The following is a 10399-nucleotide window of genomic DNA, read 5'->3' as shown; positions in this document are numbered from 1 at the left end:
GTGCCTTGCTCTCTCCCTCACTACTCTCTCTCTCTGTTCTGTGCCTTGCTCTCTCCCTCACTACTCTCTCTCTCTGTTCTGTACCTTGCTCTCTCCCTCACTACTCTCTCTCTCTGTTCTGTGCCTTGCTCTCTCCCTCACTACTCTCTCTCTCTGTTCTGTACCTTGCTCTCTCCCTCACTACTCTCTCTCTCTGTTCTGTGCCTTGCTCTCTCCCTCACTACTCTCTCTCTCTGTTCTGTACCTTGCTCTCTCCCTCACTACTCTCTCTCTCTGTTCTGTACCTTGCTCTCTCCCTCACTACTCTCTCTCTCTGTTCTGTGCCTTGCTCTCTCCCTCACTACTCTCTCTCTCTGTTCTGTGCCTTGCTCTCTCCCTCACTACTCTCTCTCTCTGTTCTGTACCTTGCTCTCTCCCTCACTACTCTCTCTCTCTGTTCTGTACCTTGCTCTCTCCCTCACTACTCTCTCTCTCTGTTCTGTGCCTTGCTCTCTCCCTCACTACTCTCTCTCTCTGTTCTGTACCTTGCTCTCTCCCTCACTACTCTCTCTCTGTTCTGTGCCTTGCTCTCTCCCTCACTACTCTCTCTCTCTGTTCTGTACCTTGCTCTCTCCCTCACTACTCTCTCTCTCTGTTCTGTGCCTTGCTCTCTCCCTCACTACTCTCTCTCTCTGTTCTGTACCTTGCTCTCTCCCTCACTACTCTCTCTCTCTGTTCTGTGCCTTGCTCTCTCCCTCACTACTCTCTCTCTCTGTTCTGTACCTTGCTCTCTCCCTCACTACTCTCTCTCTAGTCATGTAATTGTTTCACTCTCTTCTTTCTCAATCCCCTTGTCTTTTTTACTCTCCTTTGTTTCTCTCTTTCTCTCCTATTTCTCTCTCTCTCTTTAGCTCACTCTTTCTCTCTCTCTATCTATCCTGCAGCCCCTGTATCGATGTGCCTCCTGCCCAGACCTGAAAGGCGAAGTCTTGAATTCCTTCTCATAATTATTTTTATGATTATTTTTTTTTACATCTGAGGGCCTGAGAGTTGTGTGAGGGGCACACACAGAACGACAGAGTAAGGAGGAGGTGAAGGGATGAACAGATGAGCGAGAGGAAGGAGTGTGAATGCTGTTGATATCATGGAAGGAGTGAGTGTTGTGTCCCTCTGGGTTTGGATCCGACCCAGATGATAAAAGCAGGAGCAGACACATAAAACAGACCTCCCAGAGCAGATAGATACAGCAGGCAGATAGAGCAGGCAGATACAGCAGGCAGATAGAGCAGGCAGATAGAGAAGGCAGATAGAACAGGTAGATACAGCAGGCAGATAGAGCACGCAGATGCAGCAGGCAGATAGAGCAGGCAGGTAGAGCAGGCAGATAGAGCAGGCAGATAGAGCAGGCAGATACAGCAGGCAGATAGAGCAGGCAGATACAGCAGGCAGATAGAGCAGGCAGATAGAGCAGGCAGATACAGCAGGCAGATAGAGCAGGCAGATACAGCAGGCAGATAGAGCAGGCAGATAGAGCAGGCAGATAGAGCAGGCAGATACAGCAGGCAGATACAGCAGGCAGATACAGCAGGCAGATACAGCAGGCAGATACAGCAGGCAGATACAGCAGGCAGAAATAACTCAGCCAAGTATAGGAGAGGAGCCATGTCTTGGCTAGATGCTGTATTGTAGAAACAGATCTGGGCTGTTCTACCTTTCCTCATGTTGCTGTATCTATGCTTTCTCACTATGTACTGACACCATGTGCCCCAGCTGCCCTAACCCCAGCCCCTGCCCTAACCCTAACCCTAACCCTAACCCTAGCCCCTGCCCCTGCCCTAACCCTAACCTTAACCTTAACCCTAACCCTAACCCTAACCCCTGCCCTAATCCCAGCCCCTGCCCTAACGCTAACCCCAACTCTAACCTTAACCCTAACCCCAGCCCCTACCCTAAACCTAACCCTAACCCTAACCCTAACCCCAGCCCCTACCCTAACCCCAGCCCCTAATCCTAACCCTAACCCTAATCCTAATCCTAATCCTAATCCTAATCCTAACCCCATCCCCTGCCCTAACCCTAACCCCAACCCCTAACCCTAACCCCAGCCCTAACCCTAACCCCAGCCCCTAACCCTAACCCCAGCTCTAACCCTAACCCTAATCCTAACCCCAACCCTAACCCTAACACTATCCCCAGCCCATAACCCTAACCCTAACCCCAGCCCTAACCCTAATCCTAACCCTAACCCCAGCCCCTAACCCTAACCCCAGCCCCTAACCCTAACCCCAGCCCTAACTCTAACCCTAACCCTAACCCCAGCCCTAGCCCCAGCCCTAACCCTAACCCCAACCCCAACCCCAACCCCAACCCTAACCCCAACCCCAGCCCCAGCCCCTTTCCTAACCCTAACCCAAACCCAACCCTAACCCTAACCCCAGCCCCTGCCCTAACCCTAACCCTAACCCCAGCCCCTTCCCTAACCCTAACCCCTGCCCTAACCCCAGTCCTGTCCCTAACCCAACCCCAGCCCTTGCCCTAACCCCAGTCCTGTCCCTAACCCCAACCCCTGCCCCAATTCCAACCCCTGCCCTAATCCCAACCCCTTCCCTAATCCCAACCCCTGCCCTAACCCCAGCCCCTGTCGTTATCCCAGCCCCTGCCTTATAACCCCCTTCTCTAACCCCCTGCTCTAGCCCCAGCCCCAGCCACTGTACTGAGCCTGGTCCCAATACGCTGCTCCTGCCACAATCCTATTCCCCATCCACATCCCCACCCACAGCCTGGGAGTGTCAGTTATCGATCCTCTGGCATCCACACTGGTTAGATGAGAGAAGGGGATGAACATGGAGGGATGGCTGGCTGCATTCTCTCTTACATCTCACTTTACAGAGCAGTCGGCCTGCTCAGCTGGTGGCGTTAGGGTGGGACGGAGCCCGGTGGGTAGGTGGAGGGGGAGAGGGAAGGATTCTGGGTAGTGGGAGTTGACTTCCCAAACATGGTTTCCAAGGCAACAGCTCCCACAAGGACAGGGCTTCCGACCCCTTAAGTGGGGGGAAAGAACAGCCAAGGATTCTAATGCTGCTCCAAATGCAACATGTAAACATTGCCGTACTGAATGAGTCAATAGTATTCACGCACAGCTGTCGCTCTCAGAAAGCATATCTGTTCTGTTATAAAGTGTTATAATTGTGTAATGCAGAAACAACTGAAACAGTAAAACGGAAAGTTTAACACTTGAGAGAAAATGTCTGTGTGATTTACATTTTTGCAGACGCTCCTATCCAGAGCGACTTACAGTAGTGAGTGCATACATTTTCATACTTGTTCATATTGGTCGCCCGTGGGAATCAAACCTGGTGTTGGAAGTGGCATGCTCTACCAACTGAACGGGACCGTGTGTGATCAGAGCAGATTGAGTTATGTATCCAACAGGAAGTAAAGCAGATGTCAGTCTAGAGCAACAACAGGGCTAGCCCATCTTCCTCCTCAGGGGATACTCCCCTGGCTGCAGAGTTTGGTTCCAACCCTACTATAATACACCTTCTGCTAATCAGCTGCTCCTCAGGACCCTGATTAGCCCTAGAGTCAGGTGAGTTATAGCAGGGTTGGAACAAAAGCCTGCACTCTATCCTCTTGTGACCCAGACCTAGACCGGTTTATGAGATCTGTGAAGAGACCAAGACCAGCTGAAATGTTTTTAGTCATATTTTATCGGGAGTGGTCCAAGCCAGAGAAGAGCCCATCTCTTGCTCAGCGGTGAAGGGCTTGGTCACACGTTTATAGCCTGAACCCTGCCCTGGTCCGGGCGACTCTACATGATGAGGTTATGGAAAGAGTCAAGCAGCCGGCTTCTCTTAACAATTAGATGGTCTGATAGCTGTGTAGTGGATGGGTGCTGCTTCATTTGAAGTGATTACTCTGAAGGACTTCCCTTCCCTCCTCCACCTAATTTGGAAATGCATTCTGAGCTTCCGGCCTTATCTTCACTGTATGGCTGCGGGAAGGTGGTGTGTCTGGGAGTGTGTAGACATACGTTTGTGTGTGTATCTCTGCACTTTTGTGTGTCTGTCTCAGTCTATTTACGTGTGTCTGTCTCAGTGTGTGAAGACATGTGTACGTGTAATCTGTCTTTGTCTACAGTATGTGTGTCTGTCTCAGTGTGTGAAGACATGTGTACGTGTAATCTGTCTTTGTCTACAGTATGTGTGTCTGTCTCAGTGTGTGAAGGCATGTGTACGTGTAATCTGTCTCAGTCTATCTACGTGTGTCTGTCTCAGTGTGTGAAGACATGTGTACGTGTAATCTGTCTCAGTCTATCTACGTGTGTCTGTCTCAGTGTGTGAAGACATGTGTACGTGTAATCTGTCTTTGTCTACAGTATGTGTGTCTGTCTCAGTGTGTGAAGACATGTGTACGTGTAATCTGTCTTTGTCTACAGTATGTGTGTGTGAGGTTGGATGGTATCGTACCTTTTGCGAGAGCATCGTTGCCAGAAATTCTGACGGCAGATCCCCGGAAGGCTGGTACAGGTACAATATATACATTCTGTGGGCTGCCACAAAATATATATATATATATTTTAAAATAAGTTCATAAGTACAAAGTATTTAATAATTTTACATTGGAAACTGTAAAAAATGTCCTCTCATGCCATTCCACCACCCCCACCTATCCAACATGTCTCCATCCAACTACATCCAACCGCCCTTCACTCTGCTATGCTTAATGGCTGTTTCTGACTATGGATTTCTGTTCCTGGCTATGTCCGTCCGTCCTTCCATCCCTCCATCTGTCCTCTCCCGTCTCTCTCCTCCATCTGTCCTCTCCCGTCTCTCTCCTCCATCTGTCCTCTCCCGTCTCTCTCCTCCATCTGTCCTCTCCCGTCTCTCTCCTCCATCTGTCCTCTCCCGTCTCTCTCCTCCATCTGTCCTCTCCCGTCTCTCTCCTCCATCTGTCCTCTCCCGTCTCTCTCCTCCATCTGTCCTCTCCTGTCTCTCTCCTCCATCTGTCCTCTCCCGTCTCTCTCCTCCATCTGTCCTCTCCCGTCTCTCTCCTCCATCTGTCCTCTCCCGTCTCTCTCCTCCATCTGTCCTCTCCCGTCTCTCTCCTCCATCTGTCCTCTCCCGTCTCTCTCCTCCATCTGTCTTCTCCCGTCTCTCTTCTCCATCTGTCCTCTCCCGTCTCTCTCCTCTATCTGTCCTCTCCCGTCTCTCTCCTCCATCTGTCCTCTCCCGTCTCTCTCCTCTATCTTTCTTCTCCCGTCTCTCTCCTCCATCTGTCCTCTTCTGTCTCTCTCCTCCATCTGTCCTCTCCCGTCTCTCTCCTCCATCTGTCCTCTCCCGTCTCTCCTCCATCTGTCCTCTCCCGTCTCTCTCCTCCATCTGTCCTCTCCCGTCTCTCTCCTCCATCTGTCCTCTCCCGTCTCTCTCCTCCATCTGTCCTCTCCCGTCTCTCTCCTCCATCTGTCCTCTCCCGTCTCTCTCCTCCATCTGTCCTCTCCCGTCTCTCTCCTCCATCTGTCCTCTCCCGTCTCTCTCCTCCATCTGTCCTCTCCCGTCTCTCTCCTCCATCTGTCCTCTCCCGTCTCTCTCCTCCATCTGTCCTCTCCCGTCTCTCTCCTCCATCTGTCCTCTCCCGTCTCTCTCCTCCATCTGTCCTCTCCCGTCTCTCTCCTCCATCTGTCCTCTCCCGTCTCTCTCCTCCATCTGTCTTCTCCCGTCTCTCTTCTCCATCTGTCCTCTCCCGTCTCTCTCCTCTATCTGTCCTCTCCCGTCTCTCTCCTCCATCTGTCCTCTCCCGTCTCTCTCCTCTATCTTTCTTCTCCCGTCTCTCTCCTCCATCTGTCCTCTTCCGTCTCTCTCCTCCATCTGTCCTCTCCCGTCTCTCTCCTCCATCTGTCCTCTCCCGTCTCTCTCCTCCATCTGTCCTCTCCCGTCTCTCTCCTCCATCTGTCCTCTCCCGTCTCTCTCCTCCATCTGTCCTCTCCCCTCTCTCTCCTCCATCTGTCCTCTCCCGTCTCTCTCCTCCATCTGTCCTCTCCCGTCTCTCTCCTCCATCTGTCCTCTCCCGTCTCTCTCCTCCATCTGTCCTCTCCCGTCTCTCTCCTCCATCTGTCCTCTCCCGTCTCTCTCCTCCATCTGTCCTCTCCCGTCTCTCACCTCTATCTGTCCTCTCCCGTCTCTCTCCTCCATCTGTCCTCTCCCGTCTCTCTCCTCCATCTGTCTTCTCCCGTCTCTCACCTCCATCTGTCCTCTCCCGTCTCTCTCCTCCATCTGTCCTCTCCCGTCTCTCTCCTCCATCTGTCTTCTCCCGTCTCTCACCTCCATCTGTCCTCTCCCGTCTCTCTCCTCCATCTGTCCTCTCCCGTCTCTCTCCTCCATCTGTCCTCTCCCGTCTCTCTCCTCCATCTGTCCTCTCCCGTCTCTCTCCTCCATCTGTCCTCTCCCGTCTCTCTCCTCCATCTGTCCTCTCCCGTCTCTCTCCTCCATCTGTCCTCTCCCGTCTCTCTCCTCCATCTGTCTTCTCCCGTCTCTCTCCTCCATCTGTCCTCTCTGTCTCTCTCCTCCATCTGTCCTCCTCTCCCGTCTCTCTCCTCCATCTGTCCTCTCCCGTCTCTCTCCTCCATCTGTCCTCTCCCGTCTCTCTCCTCCATCTGTCCTCTCCCGTCTCTCTCCTCCATCTGTCCTCTCCCGTCTCTCTCCTCCATCTGTCTTCTCCCGTCTCTCTCCTCCATCTGTCCTCTCCCGTCTCTCTCCTCCATCTGTCCTCTCCCGTCTCTCTCCTCCATCTGTCCTCTCCCTCTCTCTCCTCCATCTGTCCTCTCCCGTCTCTCTCCTCCATCTGTCCTCTCCCGTCTCTCTCCTCCATCCATCTGTCCTCTCCCGTCTCTCTCCTCCATCTGTCCTCTCCCGTCTCTCTCCTCCATCTGTCCTCTCCCGTCTCTCTCCTCCATCTGTCCTCTCCCGTCTCTCTCCTCCATCTGTCCTCTCCCGTCTCTCTCCTCCATCTGTCCTCTCCCGTCTCTCTCCTCCATCTGTCCTCTCCCGTCTCTCTCCTCCATCTGTCCTCTCCCGTCTCTCTCCTCCATCTAATCTGCTCATCTGGCTTTCTGCTTTAAATGCTTCTCCATTTGGCCTGATTACTCTGATTACGCTCCTGTCTCCCTCCCTCCCTTTCTCTTTGTCTGTCTCTCTCTCTCTTTGTTTGTCTCATTCCCTGCGAGGGCTTTCTGGCCTCTCACAGGGAAATGAAGGGAACTATCCCCTCAGGCCATTTGGCACGGGTGCAACAAGAGGAGAGGAGGAAAAGGACCTAAAAATCAGAACCAGATGTATCAGGGTATCGAATAAAGCACGTAACAGCCTGTTGAACACATAACAGAAGATTCTGCTGCATCTGTTGTCGTTAGGATTTGTAGCAGATATTCAGAGTGTATTTTTGTAGGTGCAACATCATCTTTACAAAAACTCACATACTGTATTATTCAAATAAAATATGAAAAACGTTATTGTCCACAGAATGTGGAGTCGTTCCCTGCTACATTACGTCCCTGTGATGAAACAAGCCAATGTGTTTGTGTGTTAATCCCAGGATACTAATGTTTTCCATCTACATTCCAATATCCACGTTGTTCCTGTTTGTGGAGGATAAGGCTGAAATAAAAGGAACATTTTAACAGGGGCAATTTCTCTCTCCCTTCCACACCCCAGATTGGGTTACTACAATGACAACCTTAGTGACACTCATAGCAACTACACAACTGCAACGTTCTCCCCAATTCATCTCTGTATATCTTCGGATAGGCGGACGGACAGGCAGGCGGATCCAATGCCCTTCCTTTCTTCAGAGTGTGTGTGTGAGTGAGTGTGCATGTGAGTGTGTGTGAGTGAGTGTGTGTGTGTATGTGTGTAAGTGAGTGTGCATGTGAGTGGGTGTGATTGGGTGTGAGTGGGTGTGAGTGGGTGTGAGTGGGTGTGAGTGTGTGTAAGTGGGTGTGAGTGGGTGTGAGTGGGTGTGTGAGTGAGTGTGAGTGTGGCTGAGTTTACAGAGACGCTGAGTTTACACAGCCAGCCCAATTCTGATCTTTTTTCACTAATTTGAGTTTTGACCAATCACATCAGATCTTTTTTAGAGCTGATGTGATTGGTCAAAGACCTATTAGTGAAAAAAATATCAGAATTGGACTGCAGAGAGTGAGCTGTGTAGGAGAACAGATGCTAAATTACAGGCCAGACTAATCACTTTATCTCTTTGGCCCTGCTTGGATAATAATAGTTATACTCTCACCACTAGAGAATTTCAAAATCAAATCAAACTTTTTGTCACATGCGCCAAATACAACAAGTGTAGACTTTACAGTGAAATGCTTACTTACAAGCCCTTAACCAACAGTGCAGTTCAATGTTCATAATGATGTTGATAATATTGCCTCTGTGGATATTGGGTCTATTTGTGTCCAGTTTATATAACTCAATCACGTTGCTCAGGTCACGTCTGCCTAACTGCAGTATAGGTCCACTCTACTGCATGTACAGTTTTACCAAACATGGGAAGTGAAATATTGAAGCTGTCTGCATAAATGAGTTGTGAGAAGGTGAAAGTACGTTGACTTCCGGCTTTCCAGATGTGTTGTAAGTGGTAAAGAGTAAGGAAGAGTGATGAGCTGTTTGATGTGGTTTCTTTTAGGGGTAAAGAGGTGTGAGTTTCCTCAACATGTTCTGGGATGAAATGTAACAGTGTTCTAAAATGTCTATCTCTCCTTCTGTTCCAGGTCTCTCTGATGTGCCGTGAGAGGTGTGACTCCCCCATCCCTGCCCCAGTCCCGACCCCATCCCCCTCCCTCGTGCCCCTCCTTCAAGGATGGACCCTCCCCCGGGTCGTGGCCCTGCCCCAGTCAGGAGGGACCTGGATGGGCTGGACCTTCAGCAGGTGCCTGTCCTCTCCCTGGACCAGATTCGCTCCATCCGGGCCAGCAATGACTATGTGGAACGCCCCGTGGCCCTGGACCACACCTCACATTCTGGCTTCTTTTACGCCCACGACGACCGCTACCCCATCACCCATGGGTACCCCCCTCAAGGTTACCTTCATGGTTACTCTCAGGGGTACCCGTCCCACGCCCCTCTCCCCCGGAGTCAGAGCCAGCAGCAACACGCCCACCTGACCCATCTGAGTCGCTCCAGTACAGCCAGCTCAGCCATGTCCCGGACCAGCGCTGCCTCCGACCAGAGACTCCTGGCGGGTCTGACGCCCTCCCACTCTGGCCTGGCCTCAGTGGTGCGCTCCCAGCCTAAAGGAGAACTCAAGCCTGAGGCTTCCCTAGGTAAAGGCCTGGAGGAGGGAGAGGACCTGGGCTTGCACCTGTTTATCTGTGAGCGCTGTGGGAGGTGTAAGTGTCAGGAGTGCTGCGCTCCGCGGAGCCTGCCGTCCTACTGGGTCTGTAGGCAGCGCTGCCTCTGCTCTGCTCAGAGTGTTGTGGAGTACGGCACCTGTCTGTGCTGCGTTAAGGGCCTGTTCTACCACTGCTCCGCTCAGGATGACGAGGACAACTGTGCCGACCGGCCCTGTGCTTGCACGCCCGCCCACGCCTGCGCTCGCTGGGGTACCATTGGCCTTCTGGCGCTGTGCCTGCCCTGTCTCTGCTGCTACCCACCTGCCAGACTGTGCCTCGCCCTGTGCCAGCGGGCCCACGACCGAGCCACCCGCCCTGGCTGCCGCTGCAGCAACACCAACACCGTGTGCCGCAAGATCTCCACCTCCAACCCCAACCCCGGGCATGCCCCCTTCCGCAGCAAGTCCCTGGAGAAGCCTGTATGACAGTGGTGCACCTGGAGTCAGTCGTCGCCTGGACAACGCAGTCTTTGACAACATTGCCATGACAATGCAATCGCCCCGCCCAGCCAGTCGTGATCTACCTACTGTGACCTTTCACCTTACGTACTTTCCATACTTCTTCTTTTCCTCCTGCCTGAAGAGAAATGACCAAAAGCCTTACTGTAACTGTATTGTACGTGTGGAGACTCGAACCGAAACCTGAAACCGCCTGGTGCTTTTTGATGAACTGACTGCCAAACTTAACCTTGCTGTGTTACTGTGTGGGCATATGTCTCTACCTTTCCCTTACTGTGTGGGCATACAGTCTTTACCTTCCCCTTACTGTGTGGGAATATGTCTCTACCTTCCCCTTACTGTGTGGGCATACTGTCTCTACCTTCCCCTTACTGTGTGGGCATACAGTCTCTACCTTCCCCTTACTGTGTGGGCATATGTCTCTACCTTTCCCTTACTGTGTGGGCATACAGTCTCTACCTTCCCCTTACTGTGTGGGCATACAGTCTCTACCTTCCCCTTACTGTGTGGGCATACTGTCTCTACCTTCCCCTTACTGTGTGGGCATACAGTCTCTACCTTCCCCTTACTG

General features: G+C 52.1%; 1 protein-coding gene across 1 annotated transcript in view; it reads left to right on the top strand.

The window, feature by feature from the left end:
- The window catches only part of LOC124009905 (protein sprouty homolog 3-like), a 14637-nt gene extending 4838 nt beyond the window's left edge, over window positions 1–9799 (top strand). The window contains exon 2 of the mRNA XM_046322157.1: window positions 8750–9799. Within this exon, the coding sequence (XP_046178113.1) occupies window positions 8839–9795 (957 nt within the window). The 5' untranslated portion in view covers window positions 8750–8838 and the 3' untranslated portion in view covers window positions 9796–9799. The remainder of the gene's footprint in view (window positions 1–8749) is intronic.
- Window positions 9800–10399: the final 600 nt, after the last annotated feature.

Source organism: Oncorhynchus gorbuscha, linkage group LG02 (assembly GCF_021184085.1).
Source record: "Oncorhynchus gorbuscha isolate QuinsamMale2020 ecotype Even-year linkage group LG02, OgorEven_v1.0, whole genome shotgun sequence".
In the NCBI taxonomy this organism is placed as follows: Eukaryota; Metazoa; Chordata; class Actinopteri; order Salmoniformes; family Salmonidae; genus Oncorhynchus; species Oncorhynchus gorbuscha.
This window is presented reverse-complemented; position numbering and strand designations above follow the sequence as displayed.